Source organism: Apiospora phragmitis, assembly GCF_038363925.1.
Source record: "Apiospora phragmitis strain CBS 135458 chromosome Unknown utg000010l:1.0-9815664.0:1.0-9183399.0, whole genome shotgun sequence".
NCBI classification, from domain to species: domain Eukaryota; kingdom Fungi; phylum Ascomycota; class Sordariomycetes; order Amphisphaeriales; family Apiosporaceae; genus Apiospora; species Apiospora phragmitis.
Window position 1 is genome coordinate 1,435,979 of NW_027117409.1, and position 26,192 is coordinate 1,462,170.

Consider the following 26,192-nt stretch of genomic DNA (forward strand, 5'->3'; position numbering starts at 1 on the left):
CCAGGCGGTAGAAGGCAATGTCACGATTAGGACGGGTAGTAAGCCAGTGCACACTTGTCAATCAGGCGTTGCGGTTGGTGTTGTAATGCAAACCAAGAGAGAGGCAAGAGGGAAAGGGAGACCAGACGGACAGAGAGTACAGTGAGGTATCCCAATCAATCAATCAATTAGAGAAGTCCCGAGAGTACCTAGGCCTAGGCAGGATGGGACTGGGTGCGCGAGTGGGTTAGTGGTGTAGGTAGTGGGTTAGGTGGAAGAGAGTAGAGGTGTGCGTGCACCTTGGACTGAGCTAGCCTAGGAGTCGAGGATGGATGTATTGTATTGTATGTACAGTAGTCGGCAGGCTGGGAGTCAACGTGCGGCGCATGGGATGCATGTATGTACCGTCCAGACACGGCATCCACCTGTTTGCTTTGCTGGAAGCAGGCCGGCTGGGGGGTTTTATTATTGCTGGTGTGCAGTGCAGTTGCAGTAATCTTCCCTAGCGAGACAGGTCGATGAAATGGATCAGTCAAATCAAATCTTGGATGGGAGTTATTTAGTGGGACAGCAAGCACATGAGAAGGTCAGTCAGAGCTCTCGGCTTGGTTGATGTAGATTCAATGTGGCACCAGCAGTCGTGTCCCAAGAGGGGGTGGTGGGAAGCAAAAATCAGGGGACCACTGGCTTGGGATGAATTAGGATGACGACAATTCCAGTCTCACGACGCAAGATTTTGCATAGTCCTGCAAGATATGTTGGCTCAGCCTCGCTAGATTGACTTCTTTCCCGCCCACTCGGATCGGGAAACTGCTGTTGAGTCCTGCTGATAACCTAGGTATCTGCAGTACATGACATGCTATCGCAGGTCTGGTAGCTTCGAATGGCAGCAGCGCCTTAACGATAACCGTACTATATATTCTGCAATGTGTCGGTGAAGAGACCCAGCAACGTCTCGTATCTGGCTCCCGTTTGACACCAGAGCACGCCTATCCACTGTGACCTCGGCTTTATGCGCAAGTGTGTATTTATATCTCCTGTGCTGTGCTGCGTCGTATGTAATCCCGTGTGCAAATATGGTCCCGATCCGGGTTATGGTTCCAAGATCGCGTTACCGGCACATGCCGCCCGAGAAAACGCGTCAAGGCCACTTACACCCAATTCCCTGCTCCTCCAAATATGGCCGCAGCTTTTTCATCAAGAAGATGCAGGTAAGCTCGGAATATATTGTTGACATGTAAGAATAGCAGGGACCATCAGATCATATTCGTCTCTGCTGCATGCATGCATGACATATGCTTCCCATTTACGCGCCTATACCACGGCCGGCACAACTTGCAGGCTGGGGGTGGTCTGGTGCAGCACCCCTGTGGCAGTTTGGTAGTCAATCTGATATGGTACGGACAGACAACCACATGCCCGAAGCGCCAGATGTTGGAAAGGAAATTTCGGGATGGTTGGAGGCGTTCCCAACCTGTTCGAAAGGGCCAAGACCTGGAAAGGAGTCCCGAACGGGAAAAAAAAAAATTTAAAATAACGAAAAAACGAAGCCCGGGCGTCTGAGTTGCATGTGGCCCGGGTCCCGACCTTGCTTGTGCAGAACATCTCAATGTTCTCTCAACATCTCAAATCCTCTCACCACTGCAGCTGCCACTGCATACTTCCTAGGTATGTCTAGGCCTATGTAGGCAGATAGAGGGCCGCTGCAGGGTTCCCTATCCCGCGGATGATAGCCGTTTACCTAACCAGCCTGGTCGCTAATAATTCCCCTAACCTATTGATCTCCATTCGGAAATATACCATCGATAGAAAGATACTAGCGGGAGGAACTCGAAATGAGACACAAAGACTACATTATCGAGGAGCGCAGGCCTTCTAATGAGCATTGCTTTACCTCAATCCTTCCTTAATTCAAAGACACATGGGCATAAACATGGGTATGAATGCACATCCTTGAGCTCTCTCCGTCCCGAGTCTCGCCGTTTCCCTCGTTAGTACTGTACGGGGCCGAGTCAAGCGATTGGTTGCACGTGGCGGGTGATCAGCATGTCGCTCTTTTTTATCTAGCCTTTTGCCAAAGCTCTAAAAAAAAACATAGCTGGCCAACAATACAACTCAGAAGGCTGGCCAGCCAAACAAACACCCGCGACGTTAATAATTGTTCGGAATATTGATTGTGTCATTGGATTGGATGGGCTTGCTCTGCTCCAGTCCGTCACTCCCGACCCCGTTAAGTGTTGGGTTGGCAGAGTTGGCTTGCGCATGTTCAGAGCTCAGTCCTTGCAGGTTGCGTTGCAATTGGTACATGGAATCAGACTACGGACATCGTTACCGACTAGAAGGGTCCCTTCCATCACCACTGAGTCTGCACTGCAGGAGCTGGCTAGGTTAGTTTAATTTACAGCGCAGCCATTTGGCGGCAACATCAGACGGCTTAGTGAGTACAGGCGTTTCTCCATCTTTTAGGATGCTACCCGGGCCGCCATGGCCCGTCACTGCCGTACATGATTCATGGCTCGCTGTTGCATCATCGCCATTGCTCATAGCTGAAGATCGAAGAGTAGCACCAGACGTTGTCCTGGGGGTTTCTGCCAGGGGTATCGTCCAACACACAACACGGTTGACGTTTGCCGGTGTAGAAGGTTGTGCAGGTTCCCGCCTAGAAGAAGCCTTCGACATTGCCTGACACATGCCAGACAACTCAGACTATCTGCAAGGCAACCTCAAGGCGTTGGTCCAACTGGGTGAGGGGGGAAAGGCGATGTCATTTGTGCTACGACAGCAGCATTCCGTTGCACTCTCTTGGGCGAATTACGTAGCCCACAGGGCCTGCCCTGCTGCACCTCTTAGGAGTTAGGTAGAGCCCAACCAGCGTGCCAGCCAACTGAGTTGCAGTTGCGACTCTGCGTTACTCTGCGTGAATCGGAAATGGAAGGGAACGCTGAAGAGAAACGGACGAGAGTGACGTTGACAACTCTCCCAATCCCTACCTCCCACGCCTCTAGGATCGCCTTCGGGATCTCGTCAGTCAATCCAGTGTGGTTTTCGACAGGCTCCTGAAACGAATACCCCCCAAAACAAGCAAGCCAATGTACCTGCACATCTCGGTTCCGTGGCTGATCTGTGGCCCCCTATCAATTTGTGACCCTTAGCCCGTTCCTGAAAAGCGTCACATGAGATTTGTCACACATAGCATGCTGGAGATGTTTGCGCGCCGGATATGATCGGATTCGTCTGATTAAAATAGAAAGCGAAACAAGGCGACTGCACGGAGGATGACACCATGTGTGGCTGTGGGGTTCATCGATTCACGAGCCACATGGTTTGTGGCTTCAACTTGCAGGGCGGAGTGGACCTCAAGTTCAACTTCATGGGGTAACGTTAGGTACATTGAACTGAACGACTGGTCATCACCGTTGCAACCATTCACGTGACAAATTGCGTATCAATCAACTCCCTCCCAACACTACCAGAAGAAGGACTTGTGTGACGGACGACTCTCCAAAAATGGAAGAGAGGGACATAGACCATCTCCTGGAGCAGTACCTCAACCTCCTCCATGAGTACACCAGCCTGCGCGCCGAGCTGAACAAGCTGCAGGCGGGCATCTACCAGAACCTCGCCCGCGCAAACTTCGCGGCCGAGCGAGGGATGCGATACGGCCAGGACCAGTACGACGACCGCATGCAAGCGTCGCGAAGGGTCCTCGCGCTCCCCTCCTCCTCTGCCTGCCCGACCTTCGAGGTGGTCAAAGTGGGTGCAGATGCAGGTGCGGACAATACAAGTACCGATACTGCGTCGGTTTCGAAAAGCGAGGCAGTCGCCAGTGAGGTGCAGGGTACCGACAGGGAGGAGAGGGAGGAGAAGGAAGTAAAAGAGGCAGCAGAGCCAATCGCTTCCTCGGCACAGGAAACGAAACCGAAGTCGTCAGAGCCGAAGGCGAAGAAGAGCAAGGACCCCTTGCGTTGGTTCGGCCTCATCACGCCGATGCCGCTGCGACAGGCGCAAGCGCAGAGCGTCCAGGCCGTCGAGGATATCGTACCCAAAATGGTCAGCATCAACGCCGAGATGGCCCAGGTGGAAATTGAGGTTCGGAGGGCACGCAAGAAGCGGGCCAAGGCTGAGGCCGCGGCAAAGAAGTCGGAGGATGTGGCAAGCAAGGAGGAGCTTACAGTTTGATATGAAACAATCAGTCAGCTTTCTGTACAAAGATAATGTTTTCTCCCCCAACGATCAATCATCAACAATGCGTAATGTATCAACCACCATTACCTCGAAATCCCACCGCTACTTACCTTCCCATCATGATCGCCTGTACCTGGTCTTACCCTTGCCTCCCTCGACAAGAACTGAGATAGAAGGGCCCTACATATAAATAGTGTAGCTGTGAGATCACCCATGACGCTTACTGGTGCAGAATGAGGAAACTGTTATTTCTAATTACATGTATGTATTGCAAATCCGTGTCCTGTGCAATCACTATATAGCACGGTTCTTTATAGAAGCCAGTGATGATCAGCACAAATTAGGTGTAAGAGATGTACATCATAATCCTCCGAAACTGAAACCCTTCTATAAACATATAAACACCATCTCGACAAGTACAGGGGGTATCAAGCTATAAATATGTTGTTTCACGCGTATGCAGCCCAGCCTGTGTTGGAAGTTAGCACGGGAGCTTAGATGTATTCTCAAGTGAAGGGGAAGGGAACTTACCAGAATACAACACTGCCAGGTTCCTTTCATCAGTTGCTTGATTAATCAAGTCGTTGACGGTGGCCGTGACGCTCAAAGTCTTGCTCAGCTTCTTTCTGACCACTTCGAGGGCACGGTCTGCTTCGCTGGGCTCGTTCACGACGCCCCTTTTCTTCCGAGAATCAATCTCGGCATCGGTCGGCCCTTCCTCTCCCTCGTCGGTCCTCGGGGTTTGGAGTTTTGCCATACGAACTGGGCTGATCGACCACGAGTACAACGGATCGTAACGCAGCACATCCAGGATTGTCATGATCGTGTATGTCTCTTCCCGCAGAGCATCCAAAGTGAATTCACAGCAGCGACGGAATGCACCTTCGGTTTTGGTTATGCCCATACCATCGACGATGTCACGTGTCAGTCGGAAGGGGACAAGTTCTGGGACTGGTAGAATCCGACCCATCTCAAAGGCGACACCAAGATCGATGTGGACGACCTCGCCCGTCACCGAGTCCAGCAAGATGTTGTGCCCGTGACGATCGCCAAGACCCAGCACATGCCCAAGAATCGATATAGCTGCCGTGGTACGCGTATATGCCGTACGTTTGGCATACCATTCATCGGGATCAGAGAAATTCTCCATAAAGAAGTATCGCATGACAGGCTGGAAGCGCTCAGTCACTTTCTTGTAGGTAGACACTCTTGTCTCGACTGATTTGTGTTGAACCTGCGAGATCTCCTTTCGGCATTGAGAGCCTTTGTAGTCCTTCGGATGATAGCGCTCGTGCGCTGGCATCAGATATTCATGGAATGGGATTGTGTTTGGAACGAATTCGATCAGGCCAGATGATGCGGTTAGTGGCAGCACCTTATATGTCCTAATTCCCAGGTTTCGTTGCTGTGTGGACCTATGCAGCTTGAGTACCGAGGAAGCAGCTGCAAATACTTGCTCCATGATAGCATCTTGGCGGAGATCATCCGAACCACCCTTCACCAATTGCTTGTACCGTTCGCCGTTACTGCCGACCAGAGTAATGATCTTTGGTGCGCTTACACCCGAGGCAATGCTCATGGAATCTTCCAGTTTGGTAACATATGGGATCCGGGAATAGACTTTGTCGGCAGATAGCTCTATCTGCATCGTAGGTGGCGGGATTTGGTACTTTGTAAGATCCTGGAGAAGCCGCAGCCCGGCGCTGGAGTTTTTGATCGCAATCTTCTGCCCTGCCTTATAGCGCGAAGGGTCGCGTTCGGTAGCCAACATATGGTACGACTTGCTAGTCTTGTCGATCGAGGTCCAAATAGTCGATACGCTCTGTGTTTGACCGAGCTTCTTTCCCACTTTCTCCGTGGCTCTCTGGCGCAGAACGGCCACGTCGTCTTTGTTATTTGTACGAGATCTCATACCAGACCAAATTTGATACATCCCATGGTAAGGGTGGTCAACACAGATGCGATACACAAGTTCAATGAGCAACCTCTGGAACGGGTGGCTTTGGTCAACCAGCCGGGAACTGAGCTGGTTCATCAGAGCGGCAAACTTTCGCGTCGGCACCTTGTCGATATAGCGCTTGACTGCTTCGTTTGTCATATCCTCGCCGGAACGCTCAAGCCACAGGGCAGTAAACCGTAGAGCATCATTATTGTGCTCATCCGAGGCAGTCAGCGAAAGAAGGTAGTTCTCCAAACTCAAGCGAACGAATTCACTTCTGCTCTGCTCAACACGACGAAGCTCTTGATCATCAAGGTCCAGCCATTGCTTCGCCTTTGTCAAGTGACTCTGATAGCGGGTTCTCAACTGTGATTCCTTTGCACTAGCGACAAGACCTTTCAGTTGCACCACTTCGTCATTCTTGCCCTTTCGGAGATGTTGCAAGCGAGCAAGGTCCTCGAGACTGTCCGGGTTCTGGAGCTGCTCGTCACAGAACATGGCGAATTGGTGGTAGACTTTGCCAGCTTCCTGTCCATCGATTCGACCTCGGAGCTCCTTCAGAGCAGGTTGGAGATAGTTCTTCTGGATATTGTCAGGTTTCTCTAGTTTGGCGACCGATACTTGATGGCCGATCTTTGCAAGAAGATCACTTCGTTGGACAAGGACGGTCTGCTTTTTCAAATCCGAGGCTGCCTCGATGCTCTGAAGCATGCGAATCGAGGAAACCATTTCTTGATGATCCCACAATGCATTTGCGGCTTCTAGTTTTGCAGCCGCATCGATGACAAGGCCGAGTTCTGAGCTCGGTGATATGAGACCATTGAGCATGGTCGCGATGTTAAGTGACTCCTGAGTTGCTTGGTGGAAACGATAGACATTGGATGATAGCAACATGGACTTGACCTCTGCTAACCTCGTCTCAGGTTTGCTGAACGTACCGGCAGACCGGATTGGCAGAGTATGGCCGAGCATGCTCAATGTAGTTTCTCTGCAGGATAAGATCTGCATAACATCCGCGTACCTATCATAATTAGCACAGCCACTCGTGTAGTCTATGGTAATGAACCAACCTTCCACTTTTCATCCAATGTGATCGAGCCTCAAATGAAGCTAGGATGTCATCAAGTTCCGTCGCATCGGCCACGTGGAGTATATCATCCAATTCAGTCAATGCAGCTAGGACAGCTACATTATGACGAACATTGGCTTTGCTAATATCACGACTGACAGCGTTCCGCATGATCGATTTCAGTCCACTGTAAATGGACTGCCGGGCAATGTTCATATCGACTGCCTGATAACAGCCTTGGTACGCTTTGTACAATATGGCCGCTGGGTTGTTCGTGAGGGGTGGTGCCGGGATATTCCATATTTCAAGTCTTCTCGCATTATTGAATGTATTATCAACGGACGTAGAATCGGGATGGAGACTCTGCTGGCTCTGCAAAAGGGAGTGGGACAATCCCGCGAGGCCGAGATTACTCAGGGTGCTGACAAGGTGTCTCCCATCTGAGCTAGCCGCTGGGTCTTTCTTGCGAATATGGCTGTCATGCTGTGCTCCACGAAAAGCAAGGCTTTTGCTGCCGTTCTTTTCGTAATCTAGCCGGGCTAGTACATTGTCCAGGCTTGCGCTGGTAGGCAGTCCATAGTATGCGTCGGGGTCATTTATATTCTCGAATATGTCCAGCAGCACGTCCGTAGATTCCTGGGCCCGGACGGCAGAGGACCGTCGTGAATGTCGAGAACCCTCGTTTGCAGAAGACTCAATAAAAAGAAGAGCAGTTTTATGCATACCACAACGTGCGGCAGCCGAAGCGACATCTGAGAGATCAATGTCCATCCACTGCGAGCGGTCAGCGATCGAACTTTCACCAGGAAACTTCCGAGTCCTCAAAAAGAGGAGCATGTTGATGATGAGACTCAGGTTATCCTTGGTTTTGGACAACGTTAGCTTTAGCCATTCCCTCAACGCTGCGGAGAAGGACTTCTTTGCAGATTGTCGCTGGCCATGCTCGGCAAGGAGAACCAGATGAATGATGAAGGGGAATGCTGCTTCCGCAAAATTTGGAACATGCTCTAGAACCTGGGGCATAGCATCTAAGATAATGCTTCCAGGCACTGACTGGATAAGATGGATTGTCACATGTTGTGCCCACGCAGGGTCTTCAAGCGCCTCTGGAGAAAATACGACGTTTTCTGGGTGAGCCTCTGCGGGACTATTATCCGACGGGGGTGTGCGGTAGGGAAGCCAGTCCGAAGCTGACAAAAGTTCCTGTGACAGAATCCTTCCGCACGCCTCCAGCAAGTCATTGTCTTCCTGTGCGGCAGCCTCCGACACGATAGTCCGCAGAGAGGATTCTACAATACCAGCAGTGAAGCAGTGGATGTCGCCAGTAAGAGACTGCATCAAATTCAGCAGACCTTGTTCGGAACTATACCCACCAGATGACCTCTTTAGGTAGTCTGTTAAATGGGATTCACGCAGGAGGGTCAGATCGATGTCCCCAGAAGCAGAAAAGCTTCGGCCAACAACGCGTGCCGCCCATGCCAGATAGTCGTCGCCTATAGATTGTGTCTGAGAAGAGCTCTTCCAAACGGCAGTCGAGATAGCAGTCGCGTCCTCATCTGAATTCACTGCATCGCTTCTGAATGAGTCGGGGATGTGGAAGTCCTTGCATAATATACCGAGGGCAATCTTTCGAGACGTTTCGCTAAGCAATTGGGTTTTGTTTCCCTCGTCGCGCAAGATCTCGAGCAGCAGGTTGCTCTCATGGGTATCCTGTTCGGCATTGCCTGAGGATCTGACATGAGAAGCCGCATATGTTATGGCCTTGAAAGCATCGGTTTGCTGTCCATGTTCAAGCAGCGGCGATTGGTACTGCTCCAAGTACTTTGTGAACCACGAATGGAACTTTTGGGCCTTACTCATTGTCGCTTTGAATTGACTTTCCTGGGTGGTACTCGCTTGACTAGACTCGAGGAATACCCTGAGAGACGCCAAGGTCGACAGAGCATAACCAGCAAGAAACGATGGTGACTCGGTCAGCGTCTGTAGTCCACGCACAAGTAGATATTGTGTCATCCCGAGGGAATCATCAGCACATTCTGGATCAACTAGAAATGGTCGCAGCGTCTGCAACAGCATCTGCAAAGGATATGGATCCCACGCATGCGAGCCAGCAAGACAAACCAACACACGCACTCTCCTGATTACAGAACAAGTGTGTAAGGGACCAAGTGCTGTATGTACCAAGTTAAACAGGGTTCTTGCAACTGAAACGACAAGGGCAGGTGTCCATAGCGATGGCAATTCGTACTCTGTTCGGCTACAGAGAAGCGCCAATTCTCTGCTCAAGTGCTTGGCTTTGAATGTGGGCTGCTGGTTGGGGGCTAGTTCGACCTCTGAATGACCAAACCCTTTGATCTCGGCCATTGCTTCAGCGGCGTAGACAAGACTTTCATCCTTGGACCAAGAATGTTCCACTGGGCCTTCCTGGTCTATGAGAAGGAAGAACTGAGCGATAATTTCGGTGAAGTTGATGTACACATTCTCAAGATACAACTCTCTTCCCATCAACTTGCGAATCCGGCTTTCGGCTTTCTGCGCATTCTCGGGTTGGCGTGTGCTAACATCGTAGGAAATTCCGGCTGCTAAAACCTTGGAGAAAGATCTCTGCACCAACTGCACAGGGTCTAGGCCAAGATGCCTGGCGAGGGATACTAACTCTTGGTCATGACCGCGCATCATCATTATGGCCGCTGCTTCCGACTGCGCATGCTTGAGAAGCCCCTCGAGGCTTGTGTAACCAAAAATCTCGAACGGAATGTTCTCAATCGAATCTTCGCCGAGCCAGGTATAGAGCAGCTGTGGAGCAAATAGCTTGAAAAGGTTTCGAGAACTCTCGAGCTGGAGTGAGGTGGCAATCTTCTTGAGGCAGTAGCTCGCATGTTTTGCAGATTCTTGAATCTGACCTGCCGTCTCAAAGATATGATAGACGCAACGACGGAGCAAGGTAGGCCAATGTTGAGCCAGCTCTGCCAGCACATAGAGTCTGAAAGAAATGCCTTCCGAGAACTCGGGCTCTGTGGGCAGGTTATGCAATATAGACTCGGCGAAAACATCGTCGTGTGCTTTGAGGACGAAGCGGCTGAATATTACAGGAAGTCTTTGGGCGATGTAAAATTTGACAGGTACTGAGCCCAGCTCTAGTATACCAAGGATGGACTGGATCGTATTTGGAACCCCTAACGCCTCCGGATACTTCTCATCTATCATAGTCAAGCTCAACAGGAGACGTGCAAGAATAGTCTGAATCCTGTCCGACAGGAGGTTGTTGGGCAGAGCGCTCTTGACAAAGAACCGGTAGAAGTCGCCGACTTCCTCGCTGATACCACTTCGTTTGTCAGTCCAGCTCGGCATGAGCCCTTCAATGACATCTAGTACTAGCGCAAGGGCTGTCTCGCAGCTGGAATATGTGCTGCTTGCCATGATAGTCCCAAATCGTTCGATAAGCAGTTTTTGGTCATCCGGACTAATCATAGCATCCCCAGTGAGCAACTCGCGGCCTAGTTGCTTACTCAACAAGAGTTCTTCGTCTGACAACGCCAGAAATCTGTCCAGGAATAAATGGGGAACGAGCCCAACCTGCCCAGGGCTGTCTCGAAGGATTTTCAGGAGGTGTAGTCTCTGTATTGTGTCCGTATGAAATGAGTTCGTATCGAGCATAACAGTCTCCCGTCGCGAGATCTCGAGCCCCTTTGACGTGGTGGTTGAACGGCTCTCCTGGGAACCAAACTCGTCATCCAAGTCCATTCCATCCTCTTCATGCCCGCTCGTCAGCCTCTCCAATTGCTGATATTCGTCTGAGAGTTTGGAGAAGAAGCTGAGAGCTTGGGTGATTCTTTCGCAAAACTACTAATGTCGCACTCTCGATAACTGGGGAGATAAGGCCGTATGATCCGCAATACTCTCTCGTAAAAAACCGACTATCGGCAGACAGAGAGGCAGCAATCAAGGTATTCTTCAACAGTTCGAATAATGATGCCTCTAGATTCTGTGTTTGTTGTACGTGCGCTTCTGTCAGGAGCGGAAGGCAAAAGAAGCCGGTAGTCACGAAACCCAGCACACTCTCCAACTTTTCTGGGGAAATGTGTGATGAGCCATCGCCGCGCGCATTCCAGGTAGCACATAGGGCTACTAGCTCTTGAAATCTCAGGATAGAGCAGTTCCGCAATAAGCTTCCTGACGGCATATGTGTCGGACGTCGCGGCAGCCCGGGAAGTTGGGGCTGCCTCGAAGTATTGCAGCTTCTGCGTCTCAAAGCTAGCTTTATCGTCATCTGACAGTAGGAGGTACCGAACAATATCTCTTCGCTCCTGTAGCAGGCCCCAAGCCTCGCCAAGCGACCCAACTACAGCCTGAGGCAAGCAAGTAAGAACCATATGAGAAACCCCACAAGCGGCTCGAAGTAGATTGATGATGTCTATCGGCTCTACGAGTGGGGAATAGAACGATGCGAAGATCGGATCGGCTATTCAGGTTAGCACTTGCATTGTCGCACTATTATCTTGCAGAAGATCTCACCTGGGTCATATCTGAGGAAAAGCCAACGCACTACATGGCTACATGTTGAGAAGCTGGCGCCCGGCAGATGGTGGTTTCTTAGTTGAAGTAGCTTCGTCATCAAAATAACGGAGGAGTCCACCAAGATAGCAGGACCACTGACGTCAGCTGCTGTCACGATATTGTGAAAATCATCTGAGATGTCGTGGAATTGTATCAGGTCCCGAGACACTATTATGCGTAGTAGGAGGGAAGCAGCACGGCAAGTCCCTTGAATACTTAAGTTGCGAGAAGCGATGAACCACAATTGCTTCCACGGTGCGGCCAAGGACTCCGTTTGGGCGTGTTCTGTTTGAGCAAGACTGTCCCATGTTAGATGATCCGGTTATACTTAAGCCAATATATGCGAACTTACCTCGCAGTGGCAATCATGGCCCAGACCGAAATATTCCCGTTTTTGTGAGCTGCCAAATTGACCAACGAGGACAGGGTTTCGGCCATGAAAGCCTCGGTGATCTGAACATTTGCAACGAAAAAAGGAATGACCTGCAAAGCAGCAAGCTGCGCATTGAGATCAGGAGATAATAGCCTTTGCCGAAGGCGACTATAACCTGACGCCATGCGACGCTTTTTCCGTGGTTGCTCTTGTTCATCCTCATCTCGGGCTTGCGTCAAGTGTGACGCTCTCCACAATGTGGCTTCCATGAGTGATAGGGTATGTACGACAGCCCATCTCCTTTCCGCCTCAGCATTATGGAGACGGAGACCGAACAGATGGGTGGCCAATGAATATTGATGTCGGGGGACTGCGGAATAAGACAAATCGTCCTGCTGTAGCTGGCTGCGAATATCTCTGCGGGTGTATGCTGACCAGAGCAAGTCGCACAAGTCTTCGACGTTGGCAACGAGTGTCGAATCATTCGTTTGCACCAAACTTTCCAGCTGCATGTGCATACTATATAGAGCCTTGAGCATCTCGACTTGCAGATTATTGAGCAGAGCGTCATCCTTGGAAGCAATTTTGGCTTGCCACCAATGCCCGATAAGGGGAACCAACTCGGCCGCTAGTGATCCTGCGTGCTCGATGTCGTCCGTTTGGGCATAATTAAGAGCCACATTGATAATCGAGAAGGCAACCTGAAGGCTCGCAGCCACACCAGACGACGGCAGCTTGAGTACTTGGATACCGATGGACGATATGTCTTTTATCCGCTTCTGCAGTGGTGCATTGGCTGCCGAGATCAACGACAAGAGGCAGTTCAGAAGGTCGTGGAGCCGACTCTTTTCCATGTGGCCACCGCTGCGTTGTGTTGACGATATTGCACTGGATCGTTGAGTCGAGAAAGTCATGGAGAATGTTTGCGCGGTAGGGACTGGTGATGACCGGTAGGAGTCAGAATCCGTGTCCCCAGCATCTATATAACGCGTAATGGTCTGCAAGCTGAAGTCGACGCAGTCATACCAGCCTTCGGCGTCGTACGTCGCCAGTAGTTCCACGTTGACGGGATGGCTCAGCAAAGCCATAAGGGCCTTGATGTAACCTTGTACAAGAGGCTCTACCGAATCTGCATCAGGACCAGGGAGTGTCTGAGTGATGTGGTCAATGATTGCTACTAGAGTCTTCCTCTTGAGCCTGGAAGCCCCAGACTCAATGACAACTCGTAGGGCTTCTGCACATTTTGCCAGCTTTCCCGCTGCACCCCGGGCTGTCTTTTTCGCCCCTAGAAAAGACTGTTTCTCGGAGATGGCACATCGGAAAAGGGTATCAAGGATCTGGTGATAGTGTTTGTCGCTGAGGGCCGATCTGCCTTGGTCAGTAATTGGATGTGTCGTGGGGCTCATTGAACCTACAAGTCTGCTGCCTTGGTCTTCTTACTGAAGAAGAAGATGAGATCTATATGGCCATCAATAAGTGATGCGTCCCGTTTAGAGCGCCTCCATTTTCCAAAACTGACTCACCATCTAAAGCTGCTTGGCGGTTTTTGAGATTGCCATTGTCGATTGTTTCTGAATCGCATGGTGTTAGTATATGTATAGCCGATCTGGCAGCAATATAGGTGTGTAACTCACGCCGCACATCTTCTATGCTTTCTCCCCTGACCCTAGTGGAGGGGGCCATTATGGCTTGCTTCAATACAATTGAAAGAGAATGCGACCAATTGTTTCGGGCTGCCGCATTGTATTATTGATACTTAATTATGAGAGGTTCCTTTCGGTGGAAATAAGAAGAGTTGTGCAGTATTAAAAGAAGGCTATGCACATTCTCACTTGGGCCTCCAGTAAAGTTGATGTTTTTTTGTTGGTTGGCAGCCACTGACCAAAGATGCGAGTGAGATCCTAGGCTTGGCAGAAGAGACTCGTTAGATACCCTCAATAAGGCTCCAGCTCAAGAATGACCAATAACTTTAGGCCTGGTTATATATAAAAAGTATGATAGAAGCAGAAGCATCACAAATCCTAAACTGCCAGGCGAACCTTCCATCTGCTGATTACCTACTTTATTAATACCTAAAACCCAAGTAACCTACTTAAGCAAACATGAGTTTCAGCCCGGGCCTCTAGGACTGCAATTGCCGTTGCATGCTGGAAGTCGCGGCAGAATACTCACCGCCTTCCCAATCCAGTAACCTCTTTGTTGACTTTCGGGCGGAAAGAGCTGCGCTAAACAGCTTGACCCCTGCCAAAAATTTATTGAACCAATCATCGCCTGGCGCAACTGAAGAACTGACCGTAGCTTCAACACGTCTATTTCCTGCCCTTGTGAAACCGGCGTCACTGCTCGGCCTATTTCGCAACGAAGAGAAAACCAGATCGACAACACAGCATCAGCACCCGTCCGCGCGATTATCCGACTGCTATTTGAGACCCGACCCTACGAATACCGTGCTAATACACATTCGCTGTGAGATCGCGGCGAATACCTGACTCCACTGACTCCAGAGGGGCAGCTCTCTTCCGACCTGGGCGACTGCGCCATGTTACAATAAGAAGCCGCACCCGACAATGGCTGATACCGGCCGCGGGCTGATGGAAGCCCTGGATGCTTTCCAGAGAAATCTGTTGTCGCTGCAAGGGCGTTCCCAAAGAGGAACGGCTCGATCTGCCACAATTAATTGGTCCGTCGCTCGAAGAGTTGGGCGGCGTATTCAAAGGGCTTTTGGACAAGCCAGCAAGAAGTAAAGCCAGCCGCGATGGGATAATATCAGGTAGGTCGGATTACTTCCAGACAACAGAACAAAGCGGTGGCTGATTCATGGTAAAAAACATCTAGGCCGGGTCGAGATTCATGGGACGGAGTATGCCTTCAACCAGCTTTTCCAGGAGATGATACTGCAGGTTGCCGACGAGCTCGATCTAGACGAGTTGGAGGCTGCCCAGCTCCTATTGGACTCGGAGAGGGATGAAGCGACGAACGGACGATCCCGACGACTATGCGCCATCATCCGATTCCACCGACAACGAATGTTTGTCCTCAATATTATCAGACTTCTACTTGATCTATCAAGGCTCGGGGAGGTTCCCGAGGAAATCGAGGATTGGTTAGGCTCCAATGTGGACGAACTTATCGTCGGGGTTGGTCCTGCAACCAAGACGCAAAAGCTCCTACCGCGTTGTATGGCGGCAATGCGCGACGTCCGAGCCTGGCTCCAGAGAATATTTGATACGGTGGTTGGAGCTCAGGTCCTCGGAAGCGCTGGCCAGGATGAGTTCCGTGATATGATTGAATACTCACGATACAGCCTTGTTCAACAGCACGAACTACTTGCCGTAATCGCCTGTCACTGCATTGATCGGCGGGTGGCTACCACACAAGACTTCACCGAATTTGTAGCGGCCTTGAGGAAGATCGACAGGTATGACTATTCAACAGGTACGTCCCCTTAGATTTCATGCTCCAAGCTGTAGGGAAAACTCCTAACCTGTTATAATAGTCCACCTTTTCCCCGTTTTGGGCGCATACATTAGCGTTTTTGGTTCTACAGAAGGCAATGGCGACTTGACTACTGCTAGACAGCTTAATGACATTGTGTGTCAAACGTCAGAAGATGATTCTCGAACTTTTGTGTGTCTGCAAGCTGCTGTCAAGGCATGGTGGCTCGCTGAGTATAGTGGCTGGTATGTCGATGCCACTCACAGTGCTGCCTTGCCAGTCGATGTTATCGACAAAGAAGAAACGCAAAGATCAAAGCTCTTCATGGAATCGTTGAAAGATGGGGCTCTTGACATGATACTAGCTGTGACGGCCGACGTGAAGTCTTCCGATTGGCAAGATCCTGCTCGGGTAGGCATTCGTCAGTGGTTGCAGAGGAAATCGCCTTCCCTTCCTGTTGATACGGTTCCTTTCTCCGAGGTTTTCCAAACCTGCCTCGCGACGCAGATCGAGGTTTTCGTGGACGCGTCAATATCAAATCTGCCCGATATCCTCCGGAAGCTTCGTACGGAGGAGGATGAGCAGCGTCAGATGAAGCATGGGCAAGAACAGGACCTGGATTTGGAAAGATTCCTTCTGATCATTGCATACGCTTACGAAGGACGCCCCGATGCGGCGGCCGAATTCTGGGCGGATCCTGACAGTAACCTCGCAGGGTTTTTGCAATGGGCTTCTCGAAGAGCATCTACCCCGTTAGTAAGCGCCTTCTGCGAGATGCTTCTGTCTTTGTCCGAGGATGCCGAATGCGCAACTGCAGCTCACGAATTCCTTCTGGATGACGCACATCATGCTACCGGCAAAATGAGGAAGAGCTCATCGCTCAGCTGGTCGCAGATTCTCAAGGAGTTGGAATTTTACACGCACAAGATCAGAGAGAAGCCTACGACGACGACACAAAACCAGGCCTACAAAGCCGGAAAATACCATGACGAACAGGCGGAGACAGAACCCGAGTTCTACATGATGCTCGAATGCTATTTGCGACTGATGACGACACTCGCGCGCCAAAGCGAACCAGCCCGGTTATTTTTACTAGAATCAGAAAAGCCCAAGCTACTGGAGTTGTTATTCCAACTTATCAGCAGCCCTGTTTCGTTCCGTCTGAGGGCATGTGCTTTCCAGGTCGTGAATGCCCTTTTGACCCGCAAGACGCTGGTAGAAAGCAGGCAGATGTGGGAGTATCTTGATTCGTGTCTGAGCGGCTATTTCATGTCGCCCTCGATGCTCAAGGCACAATCTCCGTCATCAAATGCCCCCATACCATCGTACTTCATGGAAGCCATGTTTGAGGATATGAGCCCTCGCTTTGAGGAGGTTCTTTCCTTCATGCAGCTCCTTGGTGGCCTACTCCGGCTACCAGAAGGCTACGAATACCTGAATGACACCCTACCCTTCCCGGAAGACCTTGGTGCAACATTCCGAACGCGTGCCGGGGTTGAGCCATACGTCGACTACTCTCTTGGTCATGTGTTTGGAGTGAAGTCGCAAGAAACCTCGGATGTGGTTCAACAGAGGATATTGCGATATGAATGCCTTGAGCTCGCACTGACGTGCCTCTCCACTTTCAATGAAGACCTAATCGTGTTTGGTAACGAGACCAATATTCCGGTCGATGCTGCTATATCAACTTCAGATCTCAGATCCTATGTCACATTGCACCCATTTGCACGGGTGATGGAGTGGATGTATGACAGCCACTTCGTCAAGGCTCTTATGAGCACTATTCATCAGGAATCTGATGACATTGGCAAGGCTGCGCCTGACTCGCCCCTGATGCTGAGTATCCTCCGTGGCATAGAAGTGATACTCAAGGTGCTGGATCTCCAAGCGACTTATCTTGACGTGGTCCGGTCTGTTGTCAAACCACAGGCCAAGCACTCGAGCCGGTCATTGGCGATTCCAACATCCAACGCAGCTTTTGCTACCATTGAGGATGGCATCATGACGAACCTGAATATCGTCTCTGATCTCGGACATTACTGCGGTCTTGGGAATTCGGATCTTACCAACGCAAGCTTGAAGTTGTTAGAAAAGATTTCGACTTCACCAAGGATCATCTCAGCGTGGCAGATGGGACCTGGCCGCCAAATTCGTCGCAACATAGCCATTGTAGCCCTCGAAGAAAATGGCGACGCCGATACCATTGCCGGCTCATTCATGGCAGAGTTGGATGTGCCATTCGACCATTTCCAGAAAAGCGAGGCATCCAACTACCAAAGCAAGATGTTCATACTCGATTTCCTCTCCTCCACTATCCGGGCCAATCCAGGCCGACCAACTGTGGCTCATCTTCTTCTTGGGTTTAGTTGTGGAGTTGAATCGTTAAGTATCAGGCCTGGGAGCGCATTTGATCAAGGTGCCTCGTTATTCCATCATTTGGTGGGTATTGTTACCGAAGTACCTATTAGTGACGAGGATGGCATGCAAGGCTGGCTCATAAACTTGAAACACAAAGCGATGAAGGTTCTCCAGGCTCTCTGGAGCTCCCATTTGACCGCAAGTTTTGCTCTCGAGCAGCTCAGAGCCAACGAGCTTCTTTTCCACTTGCTGGTAGCAGGGTTCGTGGTGCAGCCCGACGCTATTTGGGATGGTACAGAGACATCTCTTGGCGCTGATTTCCTAGTACTACCAGGCGCATCGGGCTATGTTGATTACCTCTCAATGCGAGCGATGGCTTTGGAGTACATTGCATACGAGCTTTGCAGCGTTGCCCAAAGCCATCTCCCTGCTCTAAAGCGCCGCATTTTCGATGCCCTAGGCGGACAAATTCCCATGGACAACGGCGAGACCGTCCCAGTTCCTTCAGTTTTCGACTTCAACGACGTTCTTTCGAAAGAAGCTGACTTCTATACTCCCCGTCCGGTACTTACGGCCTATGCGGACATTGACTTGCGTCCTTGCCTTGAGGACGATGACAATGGAAACCAGGCCTTTAGCCTCGGCAAAGTGAAAGAGATTTTGCTTTTGAAGCGAAATCAGACACGTCTTTCGGGCCAGGTAGTACCTCAGCAAGAACTCGCCCCGATCGAAGCAGAAGAAGGCATTATACAAACATATGTAGCCTGGCTCAATCGCATCAACCAAGTCAAGTTCTATAATCACAAAGTCCTCCAAGCTTGGACCAAGCTGCTAATGGTAATGGCCGAATCGAATGACCTGAAAGGCACGAATCGGGTGTCATTCATTCTGCAGACTTTGCAGGCCATTTTGCCCAGCCTCGAGCTGTATGGTTCTGAACTACCGGAGGCTGCGTTTGAGCTGGCAAGCCTGACGAAAGTGTTACTCTTCACTTTGGATTTCACGTCCATTGCGCACAACGACAAACAAAGTCGGGCCATTGGAAGTCTGGTCAGCGACAAGCTGTTCCAGCTCCTACAGATATGTCTCGATGCTATAGCAAAGTGGACAGGGACTCCGGAGTTGCGGACGGTCTACTACAGCATCTGTTTCCGATACATCACGACACTTGTGGACCATGGAAAGGACATTCTATCCGGCAATCAGGATGCGGCCAAATCAATACAGGCCTACGGTGAGAGACTCATCAATGTGGTCTGCGATGATGCATATAGTGGCAACGCCGGCTGTCAAACGGCGGCTTTAGTGTTGCTAGGTGCCCTGGTCAACCTTGGCAAGCACGATTCCGACAACTATATCGTGGAGATGTTGAACCGCCTCAACTTCATTGGTGTCCTGGTCGACTCGTTACGCAACGTTATGGACGATTGGGTAGAGATCCATCGTTCCGGTACGTATTCGTTCACTCTACAGACAGTCCGGAACCGAGAGCTAATACGTAATTTAGGGAACCACGAGCTGAAGATGTACGAGGACGCGAAGTTGGCACTCTTACTCCAACTGTGCCAGACACGTGACGGTGCCAAACATGTGCTACACAGCAACCTCTTCCGGGCTATTGACCAGTCGGGTCTCTTTGCTGCAGACCCTGAACTGCAAGCCAACTCGTCGGATCCACGGATGCTGGAGAACCACTATACCCTCCTGGTTCAGGCCATGCGTATTATCGGGGCTGCCATTGTCAGCCGGGGTTCGCACAATGTGCTGCAGGGCAGACGCTTCCTGACTGAGCAAAGGATGCTTGTAACTCACGTACTGAAGAGGTCCCAGGGCATTGGCGCTAGCGGCAGCAAGACTGACGCCCAATTGGATGAGAAGATCGAGGAACTGGCCGAAGCATTCATGGTTTTGATGTTGAGGACAGGGTTTATTGATGTAAGTATGCCCGCACCCCCCGGAGAGCCGCATTCGCGTGGCGCCTATTCCGCACGGCGACCTACCTGTCTGTCTGTACAGAAGCTAACATGGGCCTACTGTAGTACGAAGAGGGCGCAACTCAGACACAGCACAAGCCTAGTGCCGTTATTTTCCACTAGTTCGTCTTGACGAGAAGAAAAGCTACAAGTTGCAAGTTGCAAATGCACTTATACGCCGGCCTGCATAGAAGGATGGGTCATTTTAGGCTTGTACACGCATAGTCAAGCGAGGAAAATGGATGGATATGGTTCTGTTACTTAATGATACGCATCGACGTTGCTTCTTCGGGCTTCTTCGGGCTTCTCCGGACAAATAAGGATGTCGACGGGGATTTACTTGTCCAAGATTTTGTTGCCAAAAACCAAATGAGCTAGCATGCATGGTACTACTATGTATTGAGAAACGGGTGCAAGAGAATCAGCCAACTTGAAAAACCGTTAGACCCAACGAGGAAAGTCGAGCAGAGAGTGAATCGATTACAACCTGGTGACAAGCTGGGGCTTGGTAATGGGAGAGGAATTGTCGTAGTGTTTGTATCCTTGCTGCGATATCCGCACCGACGGCTATTGGCCACAGGCTTGCACAGCGGACCCCTAGCTGGCTTGGTAGATCTTGGCAGCGCCTGGGCACTTGCATTTTCCACGATAGTATCGCACAAGGGAGGGAACACGCCTTGCTCAATGTAGAAGCTCACGCCGGGTGGGATCTGGGCATTGCCAGGCGTCCTTGTCAACCTGCCCTGGAATGGCATGGCTCGGCCGACGAAGGTCTGGGGCAACGAGGGCAACCCGCCCAAAAATGGAGCCGAGACAGATGCATGTACTCGCACCTACCATGCATTCCATGCTACTGGTAGATTTCCCACCCGCGGCGACTTCCTCGGTGACTGATAACGGGTGGCCACATCGGCTAGGCACTCCAGCTGAGCCCAGTACGACTATCAGTCGAGTCTTGGCGCCATGTCTTGACAGAACATTATTGATTATGCCGAGCTGATAGGTAACCGGTCGTGTGTGTGCATGCCGTGTCTTATATTATACCGTCTCTCAGCCTCCAGCTGTGCTTCCTCCTCTCCAGTTTCTCCCTTCACTTCCTCTGCCGCCGCTTCCGTCCAATTTGTTTGCGCGGACTGGTAAGCCAAGTGGAAGACGAGAGAGATAAGAAGCAGACCAAGCCGCCGCTAAGCCATCGAACCGACAACCCGTCGATTTGGCAAAGGCTTGACTTCGAGAGATAGCAAATAAAAACAAGTCAAGCGAGCAAACAAGCAGGCAGGCAACAAAGTGGCATGGCCGTCATTCACCGAACCTCGTCGTCCAACGACGGGAATTCGGCCTCCCACAACCATGCCTACGACACGGAAAAGGGCGGCGCGCCCTACGCCGACAACAACCACGACCATGGCTACGGCAGCGACCAGCCCGTCGGGCACATCCGCGGCATCGAGACCTCGGCCGAGACGTCGCTGCACCGCGGCCTCAAGGCCCGCCACATCACCATGATCGCCATCGGCGGCGCGATCGGCACAGGCCTGATCATCGGCACGGGCAAGGCGCTGGCGCAGGCCGGGCCCGGCTCCGTCTTCATTTCGTACACCATCGTCGGCTTCATCGTGTTCCTCGTCATGGCCGCGCTGGGCGAGATGGCGGCGTGGCTGCCCATGTCGGCTGGTTTTACCGGCTACGCTTCCCGGTTCTGCGATCCTTCGCTTGGCTTTGCTCTTGGCTGGAGGTATGTAGTGACGACGCGCAGTCCCCCCGACAAGTTTTCCACTTCCCCGCGATTCCTTTTTACTTTTCTCCCCCTCCTCTCTCTCCGCTTCCCCGGCTGGGGGTTTCCCTCGATCGTGACCAGTGGTGCGTTGCAAGTGCCAGCCCCAGCGCCTTGGCTCAGGCCTAAGCGCTACCCCAGACTTTCATCTTTACCCCACCGTGGGGAAGCTGCTCTGAAAATGGCCTGTTATTTGCACGCAGTTATGTAACGGATCCAGCCTCTGCGTAACCCAAGCCTTTACTTGTAATGAGATCGGCAAGTTTCGCGAAAAGGGGAGAGATGGAGGAAGAAGCAAGGGAGAGAGAGAGAACGAGAGACACACAAAGAAAAGGCGGGCGAAAGAAGGATTTGGTTAATTGAACTTGGGTGAACAGTTACTGGTTCAAGTACATTATCGTCACACCCAACCAGCTTACCGCCGCTGCTTTGGTCATTCAGTACTGGCTCCCTCGCGATAGGGTCAATCCAGGAGTATGGATCGCCGTATTCCTCGTCGTCATTGTTTGCATCAACTACTTTGGTATCCGTTTCTTCGGTGAATTCGAGTTCTGGCTTTCCAGTTTCAAAGTCATTGTCGTCATCGGCATTATGATCCTGACTCTGGTCATTGCCCTTGGCGGTGCTCCCGACCATGACCGAAGAGGCTTCCGATACTGGCAAGACCCTGGGTGAGTCTCAACCAACAGAGCCCTAGTCTTCCTTGCTGTGTTGCAATCTCGGCTAACCTGTATGATGCGAATAGTGCATTCAAGCCTTATATCAAAGAAGGCTCTGCTGGCCGCTTCCTCGGTTTCTGGAGTACTATGGTCACGGCTACGTTTGCCTACCTCGGCACAGAATTGGTTGGTGTGACGGTGGGAGAGGCTCAGAACCCTCGCAAGACGGTTCCCGTGCCATCAAGTTGACCTTCTACCGAATCCTCTTCTTCTACGTCATTTCCGTCCTCCTGATTGGCATGTGTGTCCCCTACAACTCCCCGGACCTCGTCTTCGCCAACTCCCAGGCCAACAGCGCTGCTGCCTCGCCTTTCGTCGTGGCCATCAAGAACGCCAGGATCAATGCCCTGGACCACATCCTGAACGCATGCATCCTCGTCTTCGTCTTTTCCGCTGCCAACTCGGATCTGTACATTGCCAGCCGAACGCTGTACGGTCTGGCCTCGGACGGTTCGGCCCCGGCCATCTTCCGCAAGACCAACAAGAACGGCGTGCCCGTCCCCGCTCTCGCCTTATCAGCCTGCTTCGGCTTCCTCGCCTTCATGAACGTGTCCAGCAACTCGGCCACGGTGTTCGGCTACTTTGTCAACCTGACCACCATCTTCGGCCTGATGACGTGGATCTCCATCCTCGTCACGCACATCTGGTGGTGCCGCGCCCGCCGCGCCCAGGGCCTGACGAACGCGCAGCTGCCCTACGTCGCGCCCCTGGGAATCTACGGCTCGTACGGCGCCCTGTTCATGTGCATCCTGATCGCGCTGACCAAGAACTACGACGTGTTCGTGGGCGACTTCGGCACCAAGTACCCGACCTTCATCACGGGCTACCTCGGCATCCCCGTCTACCTGATCGCCATCTTCGGCCACAAGACGTGGCTCTACCTCAAAAACGGCCGCGTCTGGCCCAAGGGCGTCTCCCCGCACGCGGCCGACTTCTACACGGGCAAGGACGTCATCGACCGCGAGGAGGAGGCCTTCCTCGCTGCCAAGGCGGCACGCGCGGCAGCGAAGGGCCCGGATGCGGGCGGCCAGTTCTACAGGAGATTCGTGTCCTGGCTCTTCTAAGATATGGTATATATCAATCACTGTAACAGCCAATGGGTTTTTAGGGAGAGCACCCGGCTCTATAGATATTGCGGCAGAAGCTGGGGGCAGCGACAAACATTTTGTTCGCTGCTTCGTACTTACGTAGCAGTCCAGCAGCATGATTTATTTATCCCAATGATGATAGATGACTTTTGATACGATGAAACAAGAAAAGGAACATGGCAATCTACCACCTTTTCCCATTGTCGTGATTTGCCTCTCTTGTCTACGTCTCTGCTGCATGAGATACGAACGCTATTTTGTTACTTTAGCACAGGCTGATGGGTAAGTTTGTATTTAGGGGTCACACTAGGCGAATAGACCGTCTCGTTAAGGGGCGGGCCGTTGCCTTTGGCTTTGCGTTAAACGAACGCCTCTCGCTTCAACTAATGTCCAGTGACGACAACGTCGCTTGTGGCTTGTTTACTATGCCTTTGGGTTCATTAGTACAGTATCATGCATACCTATCTATCCAATTCGCGTACCTATAAACTTCCTGGCCGGGCATGTACGAGGCAGACATCAACATTCAACGGACCACAGAACTGCCACCAAACCTCGTAATAAAACAACATAATCACAAATCAGTCTTCCTTGGTAAGTTCCATTGGATCTGATTAATGTCTGACTAGCTTTGGAGGAAGACTCCCAAGACCAACGGCTAGCCAGAGTATTCAAATATCATTACGCAATGCCTTGAGTGCTTCTCCTATGTGCTTCTGAACCTCCGTAGATGTGATTCTGCCCTCCACTGTTGCGGCAATACCGCGAATCGACCCAGCAGTATGTACATACCTCCGCCTTACCCCCGGCGGCGTGTTGGCCAAGAGGTCTGCGGCAAGCTGGAGCACATCGGCCCAAAACCGTTGCAGAGGCTCGGGGGCGTCCGCGATCGCCGGCACGTCGTAAGCCGCAACCCCCGTCACCAGGTCCAGCCACTCCTCCGGGGTGGCTTGTTGGTTCTCCGCCAGAGTCATCAATAGAAGGGCTATCTGTGACCCGAGCTCGCACTCATGAAGGTCAACTGCCGCTCCTCGCGCCGAGGTGCGGTTCAGGGTTGCCAGCAGATCCTTGCTGAGAGTCGACCACCCGTCGTGTTCCAGTAAGACTCGGATACCATCTTCTGTCTGTGTTACGCCTTGAAGCACGCCGAGGACGAGTGCCCGGTATCCGATGCTGCCACTCGGGCCTGAACTCGTTTGATAAAGCTCCACGAGCAAGTCCATGAGACTGATGGCTTCATTTCGCAATACCTCCCCGTCATCCTCTCGAAGCCATTCCCCGAGCACACGGAGCGCCGCAAGAAGAAGGGGGTCCTCAGCCGGGGACTCATTCTGCTGATCCCAAGCAAGCGTAAGGTGAGACCCAGCAGCGGTGTGGGTCTTTCCATACCGGGTTTCCGGGTGTAAGCCCAGAGCTCCAGCAACGGCGGCGTCCCAGCGATCCCGCAGGTACTCCATAACAATCGAGAGTGTTTCGGAGATGGACCAGTTGAGCTTTAGTAAGAGGTCTGGCGGCATCTGGAACGCATCTTTGAAACTAGAGGCGTCGCTACCAGCACTAATCTGTGCGTCCATCTGCTGTAGCAAGAACCCGATAAAATACGACAAAATCAGAAGCCCAGATGTCAGTCTGGTCGATATTGACGGGTATTCGGGAGTATTGAGTTTGGTCAGCAGTAAAGGAAGGGTTGCCTTGAGGTCTACGATGATGAGGCTGATAAAAAGGTACGAAAAGGGGTTGGAGGAGTCAGACGCGTCGCTGAACAAGAGTCTAGGGACAGTGTCTGAATAGGTGATCAGGAGGCGAGCGGTACAGTTAGCATATGCCTCTCGCCCGGCGGCGGTAGGCCTGGCAGTTGCGAGGTTTCTTATGAGTTCGATCAACGGCCCGAGCCATTGGGGGCTCACGGGGATCAGCTAGGATAGAAGTCAGTTGACGAGGATAACCCAGGAAGCATGGCAGTCAACAACTTACATCATCGTCCAGACGACCGAGAGCTTTGTCGATGAAGTCGAGGAGGGTAACAGCATCTGTTCCCTTGTAGGACGCAATGAGAGCAGATATTGTATTATCGATCCGGCCTCTGAGACTGGAGCGATCTTTTATATTGGATGCAGCATGCAGCCATGACCAAGAGATGATAGCTAGTGCATATGGCTGCTTTGGAGCAATCTCTATCAAAGGGGTCCAGTCTTCGGCTTCTGAGAATACTCTCCCGCCTTCAGAGTTACTTACGAGTGTAAGCAGCGTTTTGAGTATAACATCTGTCGTCTCCCCCGAGCTATAGATCGTTAGCTTCGACTCCCACAAACATCGAGCAGTCACATCACATACCTGCATAGAACAGCTTCGATTAGTCTAGGTATCCGCCCGACCAACTTGGGATTTGTCTGCGCATCAGCTGGGAGGAGTACTGCGAACGTGTAGACAACATTGGCAGCGAGATCCAGCATCTCCTTAGCATCATTCGGCTTCGAGCCGCCCGGCTTTGCGCCGGTTTTCAGCAGACGGTCGAGGAACTTGACGGATATGGAGTCCCATAGCACCACAATAACCTCTTTATTCTCTCGAATATCCTCTGAGTTGTCCAGTGTCGACTTCAGCAACGCTAAGCCAACAAATCTGGAAGTGTCGTCGTTTGCTCTCAGAAGCTGCTGGATCTTCTCGACCTGCTCGGACTGAGGAGGATTTGGTGTGGGGCCATCATCGTGGCTTCCCGAAGGTTTGCTTTGCGTATCCATGT

General features: G+C 51.6%; 4 protein-coding genes across 4 annotated transcripts; 2 read left to right on the forward strand and 2 right to left on the reverse strand.

Annotated features, from left to right (window-relative positions):
• Positions 1–3,405: 3,405 nt before the first annotated feature.
• Positions 3,406–13,785, reverse strand: PG994_010225 (Serine/threonine-protein kinase TEL1; the record flags this gene model as incomplete). Its single annotated transcript, XM_066861634.1, has 13 exons — positions 3,406–3,772; positions 3,826–4,146; positions 4,298–4,344; positions 4,424–4,458; positions 4,696–7,124; positions 7,174–10,993; positions 11,173–11,521; positions 11,830–11,897; positions 11,946–12,028; positions 12,082–13,470; positions 13,518–13,560; positions 13,626–13,673; positions 13,737–13,785. 13 exons carry the CDS (start codon positions 13,783–13,785, stop codon positions 3,406–3,408), a joined length of 9,048 nt encoding a protein of 3,015 aa, XP_066710744.1.
• Positions 13,786–14,706: 921 nt separating this feature from the next.
• On the forward strand, positions 14,707–19,991 carry PG994_010226 (nucleoporin; the record flags this gene model as incomplete). The annotated part of the gene is made up of 6 exons (XM_066861635.1): positions 14,707–14,872; positions 14,938–15,130; positions 15,173–15,537; positions 15,599–19,345; positions 19,403–19,830; positions 19,935–19,991. The coding sequence occupies 6 exons, from the start codon at positions 14,707–14,709 to the stop codon at positions 19,989–19,991; spliced, it is 4,956 nt and encodes a 1,651-aa protein (XP_066710745.1).
• Positions 19,992–21,160: 1,169 nt separating this feature from the next.
• Positions 21,161–23,425, forward strand: PG994_010227 (uncharacterized protein; the record flags this gene model as incomplete). Its single annotated transcript, XM_066861636.1, is given in 4 exon segments — positions 21,161–21,603; positions 22,020–22,313; positions 22,388–22,535; positions 22,547–23,425. The coding sequence occupies 4 exon segments, from the start codon at positions 21,161–21,163 to the stop codon at positions 23,423–23,425; spliced, it is 1,764 nt and encodes a 587-aa protein (XP_066710746.1).
• A 695-nt stretch (positions 23,426–24,120) lies between these two features.
• PG994_010228 (uncharacterized protein) lies at positions 24,121–26,190 on the reverse strand (the record flags this gene model as incomplete). The annotated part of the gene is made up of 3 exons (XM_066861637.1): positions 24,121–25,365; positions 25,424–25,730; positions 25,784–26,190. The coding sequence occupies 3 exons, from the start codon at positions 26,188–26,190 to the stop codon at positions 24,121–24,123; spliced, it is 1,959 nt and encodes a 652-aa protein (XP_066710747.1).
• Between the last annotated feature and the right edge of the window lie 2 nt (positions 26,191–26,192).